At 40.4% G+C, this 21,729-nt stretch overlaps 1 protein-coding gene across 1 annotated transcript in view; it reads left to right on the forward strand.

Moving 5' to 3' along the window:
- The first annotated feature begins 568 nt into the window (after nucleotides 1-568).
- The window catches only part of PI4K2B (phosphatidylinositol 4-kinase type 2 beta), a 29,303-nt gene continuing 8,142 nt past the window's right edge, over nucleotides 569-21,729 (forward strand). The window contains exons 1-7 of the mRNA XM_055326761.1: nucleotides 569-1,003; nucleotides 9,675-9,811; nucleotides 13,085-13,285; nucleotides 13,894-14,025; nucleotides 14,652-14,805; nucleotides 16,320-16,381; nucleotides 18,379-18,478. Of these exons, the coding sequence (XP_055182736.1) occupies nucleotides 724-1,003; nucleotides 9,675-9,811; nucleotides 13,085-13,285; nucleotides 13,894-14,025; nucleotides 14,652-14,805; nucleotides 16,320-16,381; nucleotides 18,379-18,478 (1,066 nt within the window). The 5' untranslated portion in view covers nucleotides 569-723. The remainder of the gene's footprint in view (nucleotides 1,004-9,674; nucleotides 9,812-13,084; nucleotides 13,286-13,893; nucleotides 14,026-14,651; nucleotides 14,806-16,319; nucleotides 16,382-18,378; nucleotides 18,479-21,729) is intronic.

The raw sequence follows: 21,729 nt of genomic DNA on the forward strand, positions 1-21,729 counted from the left end.
AAAAAATAGAAGGGTCCAGAATCAATAATACAGTCCTCTAAGCAGCTAGAAAAAGGAGAGAAAAATCAAACCTAAATTCAGTAGCAAGAAGGAAATGAACAAAGCGCAAAATCAATGAAGTAGGAAACAAAGTCAATGGAACGAAAAGACGGCTTTTTGGAAAGACTTTTAAAAATGATGAACTTCTCGCTCTGTTAGTCGTAAAAAATAGAGACAAAATGCAAACAACCAAAGTCCTGAATGTCTGAACGAAAGACAAGTCCCCTTACTGCGGCGGGGCTGTAGTGGGGGTAAATAGACGTACAGGTAGAGACCGCGGTGAACTCTGCGAGGACGCTGCGGTGGACGGAGGCTGATCCAGGTGGGATGGGGGCTCCCCGGGGGGGTCACTGAACGGGCCCCCCCGCGCGCCTCGACGGCATCCAGCCCACCCCGCAGCTTCCCGCGTCCCGAGCTGCAGGTGGCGGCCCCGCCCCTCGCCCCTCGCCCCGCCCACCGCCGCCCTCGCCCCGCCCACCGCCGCCCCGCCCTTCCGCGCAGGCGCAGAGCAGGCGCGCGGCGGGGCGCGGCTTGGCGGCTGCGCGGGGCCAACCGCCCGGCCGGCGCGTCCGTGCGGTGTCCCCGGGCGGCCCCCGCGGCTCCGGTGCCCCGCGATGCCGAGGCCAGAGCCGGGCAGCTCGCCTGTCTGAGCCGGTCTGGACGCGGAGGGCGCCGAGGGAGGCCATGGCGGAGTCCCCCGAGCCCGGCCGGCCGGCGTCCGCGGGCGGCGGCGCGAGCCTGCCGGAGGAGGACGACGAGGAGCGGGAGCCGCTGCTGCCGCGGATCGCCTGGGCCCAGCCACCCAAGGGTGCCCCGGGGAGCGCCGTCAGGCTCGCGGAGGCGGCGGGCGAGGAGGGCGCGGCCTCCCCTGCCGCGGCCGGAGACGACGAGCAGCTGCTCGCGGCCGGCGGCGCCCCCGGGAGCTCGCCCGCCGGCGCGGGCCGGAGACGCCCCCGCGCTGCAGGTGCGACCCGCGGCCCCCCCTGCGCGTGCGCGTCGGCGGCCCTCGCGGCGGGGACGGCCCGGGGTGGGGGGGGGGGCGCCGCGGCCCTCGCGCCTCCCCTGCGGGGAAGCCTAAACTTTTGAAACCGGGCGGCGTCGTGACGTCGTGAGCTGCGTGGTCCCGCGGGGGCTTGCAGCGTCGGGCCGCGAACCCGGAGGCGCCGGGACAGCTGCCGCAGCCGCGGAGGTGCGAGGCAGGTGCGGGGCCGCGGGGAGATGCCCCGCCCGCGGGTGCGGGTGCGGGTGCGGGTGCGGGTGCCCCTGGGGCGCGTTTCCAGCCCTTGTGGTTCCTGTGGTCATTGTGACGTCGGCCCGTCGGGTTTCTCCAGCTGCTGTCTCTGGTTTCTTGAGCCTTTTCTGCGCTCATACTGGGGGGGCGGGGGGTGGGGTGGGGGCGCTTTTCCACCACCAAGTGGAGCAGTGGCCTCAGGTGGGAAAGAGGGTGGTTGATGACGATGCCCCTGCCGGCGTGGCTATTTGTGGATGAAGCAAGGTTCTGGGGCAGGTTGAGGGAGGGAGGGCAGGCCACCCTGGCGGTGAAGTGAGGTCGGCCGGCCGCTGTGAATCGTGAATCGCAGCTAGGCGAGAGGGCTGCTCTGTGCAACTAGGATGACCTCTCCCTGTGGGTGGTTGGGTCGGTTTCCTGGCCTGTGGTGGGACTCCTTACGGGATGGCTTAAAGGAAGGCCACAGGAAGTGCAGTTTTGATGGGTGCTGCTTTGCTTTTCTGGAGTTTTTAGGTTTTAGGCGTCCTGCCGCCGGGTACTCCCATCGGGGGCCTCCTGCAACGTAAGGGGCTGTGGGTAGAATGGGTTATTGGTGCCCGAGCTGGACTCAATCCAGACGTCCTCTCAGGCAGGTAGATTGGAGAGGCCCAGGAGAACCCGACTTTCCCACTCAGGCGTTTCATGGATAAAGCTTTGGCGCACTGGTGTGACATGCAGGTCCGCTGCCACGGAGTCAGCGAACGGGTGCTCTGCAGTACGACGTTGAGCAGGACAGACATGGTGATCGCACGTGGGCCCGCATTCACCTCGCTACACAGTCTGCTTCTGTATTACCTGGAGCCCTCTCTGTAAAGTCACTAAGATCTGTGTGGCTAGCTTGGTTGTTTTTTTTTTTTTTTTTCTACCCTGAAGTTACCTTGGTAGCTGGATTTTAAAAAGAGCCTAAAACCTGGAGTGTGTTTATTCTTTGAAAGTGAGGTTTTGTTTAAAAAAAAAAAAAAAAAGTAATTAAGGCCAGAAAAAGTAACAGTAGGGGCAGCCCCGGGTGGCTCAGCGGTTTAGCGCCCCGTTTGGCCGGGGGCGTGATCCTGGAGACCCGGGATCGAGTTCTGTGTCGGGCTCCCCGCATGGAGCCTGCTTCTCCCTCTGCCTGTGTCTCTGCCTCTCTGTCTCATGAATGAATAAATAAAATCTTAAAAAAAAAGTTAACAGTGGGATAGACTATAGTAGTCAAATACAAATGGATTACAAAAGAGAATTCCCCCCTTTTTAAATGGCAATGATTTATTTATATCACAGTTTATAGTTTGCTAAGATCTTTTTTTGTATAGTTCATTAATTTTCGCAACAGCAGGACAAGTTAGTTGTTACTCACCCTCGTCCTTGCTGTGAGATTGAAAATGAATAAAACTGTAATGACTAGTAGTTCATAGAACTTAAGCGGTAAGCCAAAGTCAAGTATACAGGAAGTGGTAAAGCCACAGCTGAGCCTCATTCTTCTCTTTATATCCTGCACTTTTTCCATTTTGCCATGGATCCCAAATATTATAACTGTTACCTGTGGTTATTAATGGAGGTCTTATTTCTAATGGATTTAAAAATAGTGTAAAGTTGTAAAAAGTATTTTAATACTTCAAACCAGTATTCTAAAAAGTTTGTCATAGAGTAATATAACTAGATTTTTAAGTTATTTTTCAATGAGTCCATTAACTTCCTTTGTCCTTTACCACTCAATTTCCATGAAGCTACCTCTCTAGTTCTAAGAAATTCCTACCTTTAGATTGATATCAACATCTTTATCTTATGCTTAATGCATAAACATTTGTGCTTCACTATCTTATTTATGTAGATAGGAGCTTTATGTACTTTAGCCAGTGGAAGAATGTCTGTAGCCTTTACTTGATTGAGCAAGATGATGAGAGCCTAGAACCAGCATAAGTATAGTGTTGTCAGGTCAGTGTCAAAGTAGAAAGATTAGTGGCATTCCTTGTTCTCGTTGTCATTTTAATCAGTGAGTTGGAGAGTAATAAAGACGATAATAGTCCATACCTAGGTAACAGTATGTGTAGGGCATAGTTCTGTGCACTTCACTAGCCCCATGAAGTGACTACTATTTGTTATTCTCATTTTAAGGAGGCACAGAGAGATGAAGTGACTTCTCCGTGGTGCCAGTTAATACAAACTGGGAGCACTTACCGGTTTTGTTGGAGAGCTTACAATTAGAGGCTGGTGTTGGAACACACAGCTGAACTACCAAAGTGAAAGGACGTGTGTGTTTATAAGCCTTGTAATGATTCATGGTGACTTATAAATATATGAACAAAATAACATCATTTAAATGTAAAGAAGAAAGATTCGGATAGGACAAGGTGATGAAATAAGTAAGAGGGAGGCTAGAATAGGAGTACGCAGAATGCACGTTAAAAGCTTGGTGGAGGCTGCCCACAAATCTGATCTTTAAAGTTACTGAGAAGTCAACTTGAGAGGAGCGCAATCAATGTGCCCCTGAAGTTAAACTAGTTTTTTACATCAAAACAGAACTGACAAAGGAAAACCTGTCATGCATCTTTTGGAGAAGAGACTATATGATGAATAGTATCTTTGTAAAGAAGTGATGAGTTTCATAGGAGTAGTTCCTGTAACTTCGCTGAAGCCCATTTTAATAGAAGAAATTGTAATGGGTGATGCTATCAGTATTGCTGGATCGATCCTCTAGACACTGATAATCTGGCTGAATGTAGAGGAAGATACTAGAAGAGTAGGTGCCCTACCTGTCTTGACAATCCTCCATAACTGAGCTTTTGAAAGGTGGTGAGGAGATTATTCCTGAACCAGTAATTAGAAGAAGCCTATTCTTTGTTTTCCATTTATTGCCGAGATACATCATTCTCAAATGCTTGAGTGCCTGCTGGGTGCCAGTGGATATGGAGGTTTTGGGGAGCCAGTGGTGACCAGATATCAAAAACCATGTTCAGTCGCCAGCCTTGTCCCCATATAGCTTTGTAGCCTAATGATGGAAAGGTCAATTAAAACAGTTCCAACGGCCCGTATATTTGGATAGGGAAAACTGGACCCTGGATTTAGGGGCCAGGGAACATTTAGCATAGGAAATAGTATCCAATTTGAGACCTCAAAAATGACCAGCCCTGGAATCCCCCCCCCCCCCCCGGCAGGGTTCAGATCACCAAACTAGTGAACTAACTACTATTCATTTTAGAAAATATGGCAGTTGTGGTTTTGTAAAACAGAATCTCAATCCCTCAAGTGAGGAGCGATTCATTTTGGTTTAGTTATTTAAAATGAGAAATTGGGGCAGCCCTGGTGGCGCAGCGGTTTAGCGCCACCTGCAGCCCGGGGTGTGATCCTGGAGACCCGGGATCGAGTCCCACGTCGGGCTTCCTGCATGGAGCCTGCTTCTCCCTCTGCCTGTGCCTCTGCCTCTCTCTCGCTCTCTCTGAATGAATAAATAAATAAATCTTTAAAAAAAATAAAATAGAATGAGAAATTGATCATTACCACGCGTACTTACATAAAAGGTTTATTAAATGGGTTCTCTTAACTCTTTCATTTCTGGTTACTAAAGGACCAGTGATAACTCTTAAGTGTGGTCAAGGGGATCGTTTCTTTTTTTTTTTTTTTTAATTTATTTATGATAGTCACACACAGAGAGAGAGAGGCAGAGACACAGGCAGAGGGAGAAGCAGGCTCCATGCACCGGGAGCCCGACGTGGGACTCGATCCCGGGTCTCCAGGATCGCGCTCTGGGCCAAAGGAGGGGATCGTTTCTTAATAAATAATTGTCAGATTTATCGAGGGCCTGCTATGTACCAGGCACTGTTTTTAAGCACTGGAATATATCAGAGTAAAACAAAGATGTCTGCTGTTCTGGAACTTAGATCATTTTGATAAAGGGTTACAAGTAATCAGATAGAGTTGAAGGATCATTTAGAATTAGCCCTAGGAAGGAAGCTTGGAATATACACGAGAAATCGCATGGGCAAATGTTGAGAGGGTGTGCTGGATATCTTGTGAAAAGTGAGGAGCTCAGATAGAACTGGAACTTGACTAGAAGGTCCCCACTTCTTAGAGAAGACCCAAAGGAAGTACACAGAGGTAGAATTGAGATTTTCCTCAGAAAAGTCTTTGATACACAAGCAAATCAAAACCTATAGTTTATTCCTTGAAAGGGATAGCCGTAATTTTACCTGGAAAAAAAGTTCTTTTAAAGAAAATGTAGTGTGACCAAATTCCTAAACAACAAATGCCATACTAGAGTGCTTCTTATTTTCGTGTACAGCCAGACACTGACAGGTGTTTGTGTTCTCTGCAATGGGCTGCTCAGCTCGATTCTGGAGACAATATTTTAATGGGGCACCTTGAAAACCTGAGGCATGAAACAAGAAAGCAACTTGCATGCTGAAACGACCGAAAACACTTCCATATGGAAGGAGGTAGAGAGTAGATGCGACTTAGGGGAACGTGAAGTGATCTTCAGCTATATGAAGGGTTATCCCTGAGAACAAAGGAGTAAGTGGACTTTTGTTTTGCTCCAGGTAGCAAGTCTAGGATATTGGACAAAACTACAGGAGACTTATTTCCAGAAAAGGAAGGAGTTTATTATATTTGTTTCCAAATAAAAGCATGAAAAAAGCAATGGTGTCTCATTGAAAGTGTTGAGATATTTGCCCAAAGGCCCCCTCCAGTGATTATATTATAAAAAGTATACTAGTGCTAGATTCTTGTTGAGAGAATGGCCTAGAAGAAATACCACTTGACTATTGATAATTATTACTGGCATATTCTAGCACATAAATAATACTTCATTTATTCAATTAAGCGTTTATTAAGTACCCGCTAAATACTGATCCCTCATCCAGGTACCAGGGATATACAGTGAATAAAGAAAAAAGTTCCTCCATTCTTAATTACTTTCATGGGGTAAATGAGAATGATGAGGAATTAGCATGTCAATTGTATTGACATGACTAAAATACTTGCATTATTTATTCTTCTTTTAAGTAAGTTAAATATGCCTAATAGCTCTTTTTGTAGTATTTTTCTTTTAAAAATTTAAAAATTGGGATCCCTGGGTGGCGCAGCGGTTTGGCGCCTGCCTTTGGCCCAGGGCGCGATCCTGGAGACCCGGGATCGAGTCCCACGTCGGGCTTCCGGTGCATGGAGCCTGCTTCTCCCTCTGCCTGTGTCTCTGCCTCTCTCTATATATGTCTCTCATGCATAAATAAATAAAAAATAAATAAATAAAAATTTAAAAATTAACAAATAACAGTTTTGTTTCTGTCTGAATTAAGGCAAATTTTAAATTAAGGTAAATTAATGTTTTGAATGTTCATGATGTTGAACGCATGTAATAGCATTTAAATACCTTCCAAAGTAAAGTATGAATAATTTTCTCCTTGTCTATCACTTTAAATAATTAATTGTTCATCCTGCAAGTGTTTATTGAGTGCCTGTTATGTTCCAGGAACTGTCAAAGTTCTGGGCATACAGCAGTAAAAGAAATCCTTTTCTTATAGCTCACAAAATAAATAAATTTTATATTAGGTGATAAGTACTATAAACAGAAAAATAAAGTGGAGGACAGGGAGGACTGTATAGGGCCTTGGGGCCATTATAAGGACTTGGATTTTTTCTTTTAGTGAAATGGGAAACAGTTGGGTTATTTTATTCAAGAGTGCCATGATCTGACATCATTTTTTATTTTTTGTTTTGTAAGATTTTATTTATTTGAGAGGGAGAGCAAACATGAGCCATGGAACAGGAAGGAGGGCAGAGGGAAAGGGAGAAGCAGATTCCCCGCTGAACAGGAATCCCGATGTGGGGCTCGATCCCAGGACCCTGAGATCATAACCTGAGCCGAAGGGAGGTGCTTAACCAACTGAGCCACCCAGGCACCCCAGATCTGACACATTTTAAAAGAATTACTGCTATAGCTTCTGTGTTTAGTATAGAGAAGGCATGGGTGAAAGATGGAGAGCAGTTAGGAGACCCTTATAATAATCTAGGTGAGAGTTGATAGTCCCTTGAATCACACTGAGGGAGTGGAGATGGTGAGAGGTGGTGGGACTCCGGGTGTTTATGTAAGGTAGAGCCATGCAACCTGCTGATGGCTTGGCTCTTGGGGTGAGAGTATAAGGTCATGGATGATTCCAAGGTTGTTGGCCTGAGCAACTGAAAGATTGGAATTGCCAGCAACAAATAGAGAAACCTGGAAGGGGAAGCAGTCAAGAGGGTTGGCAAAGATATGAATTGAGTTTGGGGAAGTAAAGTTTGAGCTGTCCGTTAAACATCCAAGTAGAGATGTTGAGTATGGTAGTTTAGAGTTTAGGGCAGAAGCAGGACTTGAAATAGAAATTTGAGAGTCGTCAGTGTTGATGAAGAAGAAAACAGGATCATAAACTGATTCTGAGACATCCCAAGGAAAACCTGTGAGGGAAATATAAAGGGGAGCCAATGAAGTAGGAAAACCTAGAGAAGAGGGATCCTGGAAACCAAGTGAAGGAGAAGGGAGTGGACAACAAGGTCATGTGGTGGGGTTGGCCAAGAAGATGAGTTCTGACATTAGATTTAGCAACTACGTACCCCCAACAAAAGTTGTATCAATGGAGTGGTTGAAACAGAAGCCTAATTTAAGTGAGTTCAAAGGACATGAGAGATGCCTAACTCTGGGAAACGAACAGGGGTGGTGGAAAGGGATGTGGGCGGGGGGTTGGGGTGACTGGGTGACGGGCACTGAGGGGGGCACTTGATGGGATGAGCACTGGGTGTTATGCTATATGTTGGCAAATTGAACTCCAATAAAAAAATAAAAATAATAAGTAAAATGAGTTCAAAGAGAAAAATCGAAGGAAAATCGGAGATGGTAAATATAAATAACTGTAGAGGCCTGTTATACTGGGCGTCAGAGAAATGAGGGGGCATCCGGGAGTATCATGGGTTAGATTTAGGATGAGAAAAACTATAGCATGCTTCATTTGGCGATGGAAATGATCCAATAAAGAGGGAAATATTGATGCAGGAAAGGATTGCTGAAGAAATGCCCTAGAATCATAAGAGATAGAGTCTGGTACACAAAGTGGTTGAGTTGATCTTTGAGCTTAGTTGGTTCATCTATAGTAATAGGTGGAAGGCAGAGGATGTCGTGGGCAGATGTGTGGTGCAGAGGGCTGATGATTGGTTTTTCTGATTGCATCTCTTTTCTTTAGGATCATCTGAGAGAGAGGAGGCATTGGAAATTTGAGAAGAGGATAGGGTATGAGAGAGTTGCCCAGAATACTGGGAGTTGTGCTAGTTCAAGCTGTTAGAACAAAATACCATAGACCAAGTGGTTTAAACAACAGACATTTATTTCTAAAGGTTCTGGAGAGTGGGAAGTCCAAGATGAAGGTGCTGGTATGATCAGGGCTGTCTGTCTGGCTTACAGATGGGCACCTTCTCACTGTGTCCTGGTGTGATACAGGGAGAGAGAGAGCATGCTCTCAGCACTGATCCTATTGTGGAGCCCTATCCTCATGACTTCATCTAAATGTAACTGTGTCCCAAAGACTCCATCTCTCAGTACAATTCCTTTTGGAGTGAAGGCTTCAACATATTTTGGGAGGACACAGTCCATAACAGGAAGGTAGTAGCTTCCCAGGCATCATGAAGGGCTCACCTGAGGTTTCTGGTGATGAATTTAAATTAAAGTGAGATATCAGGCACTGTGTTTGTGTATGTTTGTCCAGTCATGTTTAGCTGTCCCAGCCTAGGCATACTCAGCAGACAGTTGAGTTTAACCAGGACTGGGATTTTTCTAGGTGACTAATGAGGGAAAGGAGGAAAGGAAGAGTGATTATATGATGACTGACCATAATTTAAGCTGGCCAAGGAGGGACATAAGGACACAAAGATCAGTGACAACGTGATCAGTGCTTTGTAGGCCCTAGCAGGATGGAAGAATTGTTGGACTCGGTGCCAGAAGGAATGAACTAGAAGAATAGAAGGTGCTTGAAATTGAAAGATAGGGAGAGGTTGCAGGTATTGGTAATGACAGATCTGAAGTATGACTGTGCAATTGGAAGTTGAGATAGGATGAAGAACAAAATCAGTGCAAGAGAGGAATTCAGAGTAATGTGTGGTAATAGTGTGATTATATCAACAAATAGGGATTTTGTTTTTCATGTGTCATTATTTGAAGTTTAAGGAGAAGAAGGGTTAGGGGGAAAAAAGGAAGGATCCAAGCAGCCCAATGCTTGATGACGTTTATTTTTCTGTACCTTAATGTCCTAATGCTAATAACCTAACCCAATATTACAGGTCCCTGTCATAAGCATTCTTTTAGCTGGGCTTTTTCTTCATGTTCTATATTAATATTGTTTTTTTTTTAATACAATAATTGTTGGTTCTTCAGCCTTGAATACATTCTTGGATGATCCTGCATTTGCTGATGTTGTGTTGAAAGCCGAGCAAGCAATAGAATTTGGAGTTTTTCCAGAAAGAATCTCTCAAGGTTCAAGTGGAAGTTACTTTGTGAAGGATCCTAAAAGGGTGAGAATTTCACAGATCTAGTATACATAGTAGAAATTTTGGAAAACACTAAATGTGAAGTCATTGTGAGATTCTGAAGGTATTTTCCTAATAAATCTGATTGCACCCTTTTAAAAAATAAAGGTCAGGGGGTTTTGTGGTTTTTAACGAAAGTGCTCTATATTTAGATATAGACCTGTTCATTTTAAGGCATAGTTTACTGTCCTACTATTTTAATACTTGGTTTCAAGTATTTATGGAATACTCGTATTCAGCAACAGGTTTGTTCAGTTTGTATTCATAAGTTCTTACTTTACAGTAACTATATTAGCCAAGCAAAGTAGAAATTTAAACTTTCAAAATGTATTTAATGTCCTTTTCAGATCTTTTTCATAGGCTTATTTTGCCTAGGAGTATTTTTTTCCAGCAGAGGAGCCTGAGCAATCTGAAGATTGAAGGCATTGGAATGTGACATAGTGAAATGAACCAAAGTATTATTCTAGGAAAGAGAAGTTGATATGGGACTTTGTTCCACTTAGTCTAGAATTTTTCAGAAATCTCTATTACTGTCTCTAAAAGCTTTCTGAATGATACATAGCCAGCAGTTCTTTTTTTAGGAGTAAAAAAGATTATTATTTTATCCTAATATTTTTGCAAAGATTAAAATTGTATTTTAAGACATAGTCTTTTTTGAGTTTTAAATATATATGTAGGTAATGTCCATGTATTTATTCTGAGTTTGATTTTGTAATTTGTTCGTGTTGACTTTTTTTATTGCTGACTTAGACTTTATTGCATTATAAAGCAATTATATACTTAAAATTATAGTAAGATTTTTATTTCTTGTCTAAGGATAATTCACTCTCTAAATTTAATATGAATATATTTTATCAGACTAGTAATAAAGATTATAAACTATAGACATCCATGAGCAATTTTAAGAGGAGAGGATTTATTTAAAATTGATTCATTTGGGGAATATGAAAAATAGTGAAAGGGAATAAAGGGGAAAGGAGAAAAAATGAGTGGGAAATATCAGAAAGGGAGACAGAACATTAGAGACTCCTAACTCTGGGAAACGAACTAGGGGTGGTAGAAAGGGAGGTGGGCGGGGGGTGGGGGTGACTGGGTGATGGGCACTGAGGGGAGCACTTGATGGGATGAGCACTGGGTGTTATTCTACATGTTGGCAAATTGAACACCAATAAAAAAATCTATTAAAAAATATAAATAAACAGATAGATAGATAGATAGATAGATAGATAGATAGATAGATAGATGTTAGCGCCACCTTTGGTCCAGGGTGTGATCCTGGAGACAGGGGATCGAGTCCTACGTCAGGCTCCCTGCATGGAGCCTGCTTCTCCCTCTGCCTGTGTCTCTGCCTCTCTCTCTCTCTCTCTGTGTCTCTCATGAATAAATAAATAAAATCTTTTTGAAAAAATAAATAAAATTGATTCGTTAAAAAAAACAACTGGAAAAAGATTCGAGTAGGAGAATCTGACAACACAGATGTCACTGTAGCTATCAATACCTTTGTATTGGAGACTACTTTTTGTCATTGGACTTATTAGTGTATTTAAGAAATGCTTGAATGCCTACTGTGTACCAAGCACTGTTCTGAGTACTTGGGATACAGCCCTAACAAGCAGAGTCTCTGCCCTTTAGAATGTACATCTAATGAGAAAGTAGATGATAAACAAACATATCATATTGATATTTAGTAGATACTGAATCATAATATCGTTTGACCTAGAACAGTAGCTTTCAGGCATTGTAAAATCAGTGGAATCCTTTCATAACTTGGAAGTACAGTAATAAAACAGGTGAAGTCAGGGTTGATCTAGTTAAGTGGCATGGAGTCTTAGAGCCCTACCTTCATCTCCGTTCTCACCTTCCCTAGTGTTTCTTTTTTTTTTTTTTTTTTTTTTTTATAAATTAATTTTTATTGGTGTTCAATTTACCAACATACAGAATAACACCCAGTGCTCATCCCGTCAAGTGTACCCCTCAGTGCCCGTCACCCATTCACCCCCACCCCCCACCCTCCTCCCCCTCCACCACCCCTAGTTCATTTCCCAGAGTTAGAAGTCTTTATGTTCTGTCTCCCTTTCTGATATTTCTCACACATTTCTTCTCCCTTCCCTTATATTCCCTTTCGCTATTATTCATATTCCCCAAATGAATGAGAACATACACTGTTTGTCCTTCTCCGGTTACTGTGGCCAAGTTCAAAAAGGGTGTTGCCTGAGTTCTCCTCTGGGATTTTGATGGAATCTTGTCTCACATTTAGATCTTTCATCTATTTTGAGTTTATCTTTGTGTATGGTGCAAGAGAGTGGTCCAGTTTCATTCTTCTGCATGTGGATGTCCAATTTTCCCAGCACCATTTATTGAAGAGACTGTCTTTCTTCCAGTGGATCGTCTTTCCTCCTTTATCGTATATTAGTTGAGCATAAAGTTCAGGGTCCACTTCTGGGTTCTCTGTTCTGTTCCATTGATCTATATGTCTGTTTTTGTGCCAGTACCACACTGTCTTGATGACCACAGCTTTGTAGTACAACCTGAAATCTGGCATTGTGATGCCCCCAGATATGGTTTTCTTTTTTTAAAATTCCCCTGGCTGTTTGGGGTCTTTTCTGATTCCACACAAATCTTAAAATAATTTGTTCTAAGTCTCTGAAGAAAGTCCATGGTATTTTGATAGGGATTGCATTATACGTGTAAATTGCCCTGGGTAACATTGACATTTTCACAATATTAATTCTGCCAATCCATGAGCATGGAATATTTTTCCATCTCTTTGTGTCTTCCTCAATTTCTTTCAGAAGTGTTCTGTAGTTTTTAGGGTATATTTTGAGAACCATTTGAATGGTAAATGGTTCTCCAACCTTTTATTTTCAGGTTGTAGGTGTCCTTCTGTCTAAAATGAGTCTCTTGTAGACAGCAAATAGATGGGTCCTGTTTTTTTATCCAGTCTGAAACTCTGCGCCTTTTGATGGGGTCATTAAGCCCGTTCACGTTCAGAGTTACTTGAACTTCTTCTTAAAGGGGAGTTTTAAGAGTTCCCTAGTGTTTCTTAGAGCACAGTTTGAAAACTACTAGCCCAAAGGATTATTGATTTTTTTTTTTGTTGAATGAGGATGAATATAAAAATATAACTGGAACTTAACCTCTTAATATGTAAGCGTAATGTCCAAATCTGATGGGAAGAAATACAAAATGATTTATCAAAATGCATTTTATGGCTTGTCTCTATCAAAATCTAACAGCATTTCTACTTTTTTTATATAGAAAATTATTGGTGTGTTTAAACCCAGATCAGAAGAGCCTTATGGTCAACTGAATCCAAAATGGACCAAATATGTTCATAAGGTCTGCTGCCCTTGCTGCTTTGGTAGAGGCTGTCTGCTTCCTAATCAGGGATACCTTTCTGAAGCTGGTGCCTCCCTTGTGGATGAAAAGCTTCATCTGGGCATTGTACCTAAAACAAAGGTAAGGGAGAAATTGTTTTTAATTATGTACTTGTAATTGATAGCTTACTTCCCTGTGAACACTTTAGTAATATTTCACATGAAAGAACCTAAAGTCGAGCCCTTGTTTTGGTAATTCAGAGTCATGAGTGACTAATAAATTGATTTTAGTGGAGATCCACAAAGCTTCCCAAAGGAATATCCCTTGCTCAGATGGTGCTGACAAGAAGAAAAAGAACTAACGTTTAAAAAGCAGAAAAATATCTAGGTTCTAGAAATTCTCTTGAAGGTAGAAATAACTACTGTGTTCAAAAGACTACTGTTTTCTTTCTTTTTATTAGCCTTTTTAAATTTTTACTTGAAGACTTCCTCAGAATATTCATTCCTAATTCTACATTTCCAGACAATTCTTTCTTGCTTTCACTGGCCAGTTTTAGGCTGTCCCTCCCAGAAACATTTGCCATTTAACTGAGTTTGCAAAATCTCTATGCCTTTCTGTTTTAGATTCTGAGGCATTTCATATAGGATTAAACTCTGCTAATTTACATTTTTAGAGTACATGAAGTAAATGAGTAGAAATACTATAATGCAAATTCTAATAACCATTTTTCTAAAACTGTATGTTTCTAGGTGGTTTGGCTTGTCAGTGAGACATTTAACTACAGTGCAATTGACCGTGCAAAATCTAGAGGCAAAAAGTATGCTTTAGAGAAAGTGCCAAAAGTAGGTAGAAAATTCCACCGGATAGGACTCCCTCCTAAGGTAAATTACTGTGATAAGCTTTATTTGGTGGTGGGGGGGGGGAGGCAATTCAGCATATATGACCTGAGCACTGTGTGCTGTAGGCTGTGGATATAGTGGTAAAGAAAACGGGTTTTTCATCCTCAAAGAGCTTATAGTAGTGAACAGGCCATCTGAGTGCACTATGATAAAGCTGTTAGTGTTAGGATGGTTAAATGTTAGGAAGGTTGGAGAAGATTGGGGAGGAGTGTTCGACCCAGTGGGATGACTAGGGAGTGTTTCCGAGAGGAGTTTGCATCTACGGCTTTATAAATGAAGGGTTAAACGCACAGGTCAAGAACCAGACCTGGTTTCCCTCCTAGCCTCTCCACCAGTTAGCTCAAACCTTGGGAAAGTCCTCTGCTTTCTAAGCCCTAGTCTCTAAAATGCGGGTGAGAAAAACCACCTCCTGGTGCTGTGAGATTAAATGAAGAAATACATAGTATTTCTTAAAAATAGTTTTGATAAATGTGGTTTATTTAAATTAGTATTAACTCTTGTTTTTCTTATGTTTATATAACATTTTATGATGATACTGCTGAGAAATTGAAGAAGTAATCCCTTTGTTCTTGTACTTTCTTTTCTAACTGTAGTTCTTAAAATTATAGATTGGTTCCTTTCAGTTATTTGTTGAAGGTTACAAGGAGGCTGAATACTGGCTTAGGAAATTTGAAGCTGACCCATTGCCTGAGAATATTAGAAAACAATTTCAGTCACAATTTGAAAAATTAGTTATTTTGGATTACATCATCAGAAATACAGGTATTGAAGTTCTCTTATTTGTTCACTCAAATCTTGTTAGCTTGCAAATTGTATTCACTATTTTTTTAAGATTTTATTTATTTGAGAGAGACAGAAACAAAGCACAAGCAGAGGGAGGGGCAGAGGGAGGAGAGAAACAGACTTCCCACTGAGCAGGGAGCCCAGTTCCTGGCTGGATCCCAGGACACTTGATATTATGACCTGGGCTGAAGGTGACTGACTGGCCGACTGAGCCACCCAGTTGCCCCTGTATTCAGTTCTTTTTTTTTTTTTTAATTTTTATTTATTTATGATAGTCACATAGAATGAGAGAGAGAGAGGCAGAGACACAGAGGCGGAGGGAGAAGCAGGCTCCATGCACCGGGAGCCCGACGTGGGATTCGATCCCGGGTCTCCAGGATCGCGCCCTGGGCCAAAGGCAGCTGCTAAACCGCCGCGCCACCCAGGGATCCCCCTGTATTCAGTTCTTGATGCAGTAGGCTCCACGCCACTTTTTCTCTACCTGCCTTGGAAAACAGAGATGCAGTATTGACTTCCCTGGCAAGGGTAATCCTGTACTGGAGGTCCTAACTCCTAGTGGGCTCCTGTCCAGGTGATAGAGGTCAGTTCCTGTCCCATCTGGGGAGTTTCTGGACAGTAGGACAGAGCCAGAAGTGTTACCTGCATAATATGAATAATTAAAACTTGATTATGTAAATTGTTTTAGTTGCTTATTTTGACATTTGTAACTGCTAGTATAGTCTATAAATACATTAATTTTTTTCTGGTCTAGAAGGGAGCAATGATGTAGATAATCTAAAAGAGTGCTTCCCAAATGTGGTTTCCTGGACCAGCTGCATCAGTATTACATGGGAACTTGTTACACGTGCATCTTCTCAGAGAGGAGTGTACCCCATCCCTATAAAGCAGAAACTCTGCCTCTGGGGGCCATCAGTCTATTTTAACATGTCCTCCAGGTAATTCTGGTGCACTCTAAAGTTTGAGAACCACTGGTTCAAAATGCTCATTTATATTCGTTTCTGAAGAAGCATTGTACTTTTCCAGAGTTTTCCTTCTTAATTAATATGGTCCTGGATTAATGTTAAAATTGATATAGAGACTAGAGTACTTCTATATGAACATGAGGTGAGAATCTACCCAGAAATTTGCCTGGTAAAAATAGTAGTAGATGTTTTTTCTTCCTAAGGTGAAGAGAAGTTATCTTTGATTTTAATAACATTGATTTAATAGTTCTTGATAATAATTATACATACCTTACAGAGTGGTTATAAGGATTAAATGAATTAGTAAGTACTTACAACAATGCCAGAAACAGAGCAAACTCTAAAAAAGTACTAACTTTTGTAAGTATTTTTTAGTTTGTATGTGTTAAATTGGAACTCTTAATATGTAAACATATGCCACAGATAACAATCAAGGTCTTGAAAATCAAAAGGTGACTAGATTTTTCCCTTTGATATTAAACTATGATACCCATAAAAAAATGAAGTAACAGGTTTGTTTTGTTTTGAAAGACAGGGGAAATGATAATTGGTTAATCAAATATGAAAAGCAGAAACAGGGAAAGGAAATTAAGGTAAGGAAATTTCAAAATTATACACATACACAATTTCTATAAAAGGTCCCTTAAATTTATGTTATTCTTCATCTTTTTTCTTTACTTCTTCTATTTACATTGCATTTTTTTTTAATTCTGTTTTTCTAAATCTCTTTGTTGCTTTTTTTTTTTTTAATGTTGTGTTAGAATAGAAGAATGATACCAGCTTGGTACTTTTTTTTGTTTTTTGTTTTTTTTTTAGAACTTATGAAATTTGTTGTGCAACCACTAGATTTATTTTGCTTTTATGTAATAAAAATAAAGGCTTCTGGTATTTTGGGTCAACATGTTTATATTTTAGTAACTCACTTCTTTCTGAGTCTTATGACTCAATAATGTGGATGAATCTCAAACTCCTGCTGAGTGAAAAAAGCTACACACAAAGGGACCACACTATCTGATTCCACTATATGAAAATCTAGAAAGTACAAACTAATCCCTGGTGACAGAAAGCAGACCATGATTGTCTGCAGGTGGGGCAGAGGGAGGGAGGCCTGCAAAGGATACCAGGAAACTTGGTGAAGATTTCATATCTGCAAATGCTTATCATATTTGTAAACTTTAATATGTGAAGTTTATTGTATTTAAATTATACCTCAGAAAAGTTGTGAATAGAAAAAAAGAAAAAAAATAAATGGTAGTTATAGCAGAAATAGGTTTAAAATACACACATAAATATACATATTCATAATAGTTTCTAAATACGTTTTATTGGTATACATTAAGCAATTAGATTTTACTGAAAATTTTATTCTTGGGATGCCTGGGTGGCTCAGTCGGTTAAGCATCTGCCTTCAGCTCAGGTCATGACCCCAGGGTCCTGGGATCGGGTTCCGCATTGGGCTCCATGCTCCATGAAGAGCCTGCTTCTCCCTCTCCCTCTGGCTGCCACTCTGCCTACTTGTGCACTCACTCTCTGTCTCTGTCAAGTAAATAAATAAAATCTTTTTTTTTTCCCTTTCCTTTTAAAGATTTTATTTATTTATTCATGGGAGACAGAGAGAGAGAGAGGCAGAGACAAGGCAGAGGGAGAAGCAGGCTCCACACAGGGAGCCCGATATGGGACCCTGGGCTGAAGGCGGCGCTAAACCGCTGAGCCACCAGGGCTGCCCCAATAAATAAAATCTTAAAAAAAAAAATTTCATTCTTTTACTTTTAAGTATTTTGTGCATTTTCATTGAGGTAAGATATTTGATATAAACCAAAAGAAACAAACCAGACATGTATCAAACAGCCCTTCATGTTAACACTTTTAATTTTACAATTATCTTTTTCACCTTTTGTTTTTATATAGGCCACTTAATAATGGCAGCTGTCTATCTTTGCATAATAAGTACTCTTTTAACGTGAGAACTCTCTTGCTGGCAAGGTCTTTGTTTCAGCTATCGAAGAATGGAGAAGTTAGGAATGGCCTACACTCTGTAATTAATAGTATCTTGAGATTCCTTCTACTGAAGCTTATTATATTTGTTCTTTGAGGAGTTTTATTTAGAAAATAAACTTTGGGAAGTTTTATTTAGAAAATCGTATTTTAGTCTAGGGGACCCTGGGAAAGACTAAATTTTTCATAAGGTAGTTTTGTTACGTTCTCTTTAAAATATTCATATTTTGCATATGTCATACTTTTAAGCAGTGCAACTAGCAAGAAATTATCTGGAACAACATATTTTTAAGTTTAAAAATTCCAGGTGCTCTTCCCCAAAGAGAAAAAAAAAATGAAACTATTACTATCTAAATTTATAACAACAAATTTTAAAAACGATGATTATGAAATTCTTACTGATTTATAATTATAAGACAGTTTCTTCCTTTCATGGGTAAAAACTTGTATTTTCTGGCAACTTTTATTTTTATAGGCTCTTCAAATAAAATGTCTTTAAACTTCAGTAGTTTTTAAAAATTTATTTAATACTTGATCTTTTGGAAATATTCATATAAATTTTTTTATAAGCAGACCATTTTTTTTTCTTCTTTAGGAAACAAAATGGATTGATGATAAAGAATCACTTATTAAAATAGCTGCAATTGATAATGGTCTGGCATTTCCCTTTAAGCATCCTGATGAGTGGAGAACATGTGAGTATTTAGAACCACCAATCAATTCCATAATTACCCTTTTCCAGAATAGGAAGGGAACAAAGCTTACAGATATCAGAAAAGGAGAAGAAAAACTGGGCAAAGGAGAACCATTGATTAGAGCTCTCACCTAGATGCTGGGAATGCAGAGATGTGTACTGCATGGGCCTTGCCATGTGTTGTTTGCTTAGCTTTGAATGACTGCATCTGGGTTGTTTTTTTGGCTTGTGTTAGTCTTGTAGAATAAGTTTTTAAATATTTACAATATGGAAATCATACCTATTTTAATATTGGGCTAGAATTTAACTTTTATGTTTTGGGTAGTATTCACTTACAAAACATTTTGGGCCTACTTCCCTCCTTCTAAGCGAGTAGTCTTTTAATTGCCTTACCAGTCTCTCTGGTTAATAGTCTGGCTTGCTGCATCTTCTGGAGCTAGTTTTAGATATTTTTATTTTGCTTAAAATTGTTCATGACATCTTGAGTTCTAGATTTATGGGTGTATAGTTTTTTATAGAATTCTCTTATAATTAAAAAAAACTACGCATATTAAGTATGTAGGGGTGAAAGGAAATGATATCATCTAATTTGCCTTAAAATATTTAAGGGGAGGGAAAGTAGAGATAGGTGACATGTTTTGCAACAATTTGGGAATTAGATTACTCAAAATATAGGAGTTCATTGTACTAGTTTTTAATTGTTTTTATATGTTTGAAATATATGTCAATATAAATAAATATAAATATTTATATGTTAAATAATCTCTGTATTGGGATGCCAGGATGGCTCAGTCAATTAAGTGTATCTTGAGAGCTCCTGCTCTCAGCTCAGGTCTTAAACTCAGGGTCATGAGTTTGAGCGGAGCTTACTTTAAAAATATATAAATAAATAATGTCTGTATCTATGACTATGCCTTTTTATTTTTTAAGATTTTATTTATTCATGAGAGACACAGAGAGAGGCAGAGAGAGAAGCAGGCTCCCATGCGGAGCCTGATGTGGGACTCGATCCCAGGACCCCAGGATCTCAACCTGAGCCAAAGGCAGCCGCTCAACCACTGAGCCACCCAGGTGTCCCATGACTATGCCTTTTTAAATTTCTACTGTTTATTAGTGGGCTTTTTTTTTTTTAATTATTAAGCTTGCCACAGACTTGATTACAAAGCATTGACCTTTTTGTATTTATTTATTTTCTGCTTTTTAAAAAAAATATAATTGACCTTTTATTGATCAGGTTTTCATTTTGTTTGCTTTTTCCCTTTCATTGATTTGTGTTTTCCAACGTTATTCTTTTCCTCTGATTGTGTTCATACTGTTTTGCTCTCCTATGTGTTTTTCTGTAGGTATCCTTTTGGCTAAACCATAGATTAGATAGGGGCTTCTCTGTTGTTCTGCTCTGCATGTTCATGCTATCAGATTTTTCCCTTTGATGGGAGTAACTTAGGAAGATTTTGTTTGGTTTTAAAATTTCTCTCAGTTGATTTTTTTTTTTTTTTAATGCCCATTGTCATTTTGAGTTTTACTGCGTTGTGATCTGTGAATGTGGCTAGGTGAATTCTGCTGTTTGAAATTTGTTAGTAATTCCTTTATAATCTGTTAGATGGCCAGTTTGAAAGTACTTGAAAAGAATGTGAACACAAAGTTTTGCATCTGTCTGTTGATTAAAGTTTGTTAGTCAAATCATATTATTTTTTTTGATCTGATAATTTTTGAGAGTTGAAGTTCATTGTAATTGTGATTTTGGCAATTTCTTTCTCCATTTCTATACCTTTTTTTGCTGTGTGTTTCTCGTAAAGGCTCAGCATTTTTATTTTGCTGGTGGCTTGTTCTTTTATTAGTGTGAAATATATCCCATTTTATTCTTCTCGATGGTTTTTACTTTTCTTATTTTATCTATTGTAACATTGCTACACCTCATTTCTTTTTATTAACATTTACCTGGTATTGTTCTATACTTTTATTTTTGACTTCCATCATTTTGTTTTAAGTATATGACTTATAAACAACACTTAACTGGATTTTTTTTTTCCACCCAGTTTGAGATTCTTTTAATAGGTACACTTAGCTCTACTTAAAGTCTCAACAAATTACTGATGTGTTTGAACTTTTCCTGCCATCTTATTTTTCTCCGATGGACCACAGATTCCAGTTGGCTTTTTTCCTTTCCTATCTTTTGTTGAACTGACTTAAGCTATCTGTTTCATTGGTTTTTTCCTCTAATAGTTTGAAATTTATATGCAAATTGTATTATCAAAGTGTTAAATTTAAGGTGCCTACATCTGGGAAATTTTGCCAAATATGCAGATGAGGATTAAGAATCTGGAACTTGAAGGGAATTGATATTGAGGATATAGTTTTTAAACTGTCCCCTTGGTAGTGGAAGTCATGGTGAATAGATACCATCAATAGGACAATGTGAGGTACACAAATACTCAGTAAATGTTTAGTGAACGTTTAACAGGTAAAGGAAAGAAAGAGAGGAATGGTGGCATCGAAGACAAAAGGAAAAGCCAGCACACGAGAAGTGGCTTAAAAGAAAGAAGGTAAACTTTGAGAGAGCAGAATTTCCAAAGCCATACAGGAGAGAATTTTAGAGATGGAGATGACTGAAAGCAGTACTACTTGCTGTGGAAACATTAAGTAACATAAGAACAAATGGGCCTCGGAGAGACTCTTACGAAATAGTTTTAGGGGAAAGAGGTTTTTGTTTTGTTTTGTTTTTTATTTAGAGAGCGCTCATGAGTAGGGAAGGGCCTAGGGAGAGGGAGAAAAAGAGAATCTCCAGCAGACTCTGCACTGAGCATGGAGCCTGACGCAGGGCTTGATCCCTTGACCCTGAGATCATGACCTGTGCCAAAATCAAAAGTTGGACACTCAGCCAAATAAGCCACCCAAGTGCCCCTGGGTGAGAGAGTTTGAATGGTGATAATAGAAATTGAGGGATAGGGATTAGAAGTAAAGGCGGACAGGGAATAAGGGCTTTTATGTGACTGGTCAGGGAGAAATGAAAAGGAAATTGGATATAGCTTCGGGTCGATGAGGGCCAGAAGAAAGTCTTTCTTTGGAATAGACAGTGTACTTCCCACAGTATACAAGGGGTTAGTAAAAGAGAAGTAAGAAGAAATGACTCTAGATTTTTTCCTTAGGGCTTTCTAAGTGGTAGGAGCCATCAAAACGAGGTTGTCATCGGAGGAACCCTCAGTGGTTCTGTGGGTGATCATATTGTCATAAGCTGTCCTACTTTCTTGCAGG

This window comes from Nyctereutes procyonoides, unplaced genomic scaffold (genome assembly GCF_905146905.1).
Source record: "Nyctereutes procyonoides isolate TBG_1078 unplaced genomic scaffold, NYPRO_anot_genome, whole genome shotgun sequence".
Taxonomy (NCBI): domain Eukaryota; kingdom Metazoa; phylum Chordata; class Mammalia; order Carnivora; family Canidae; genus Nyctereutes; species Nyctereutes procyonoides.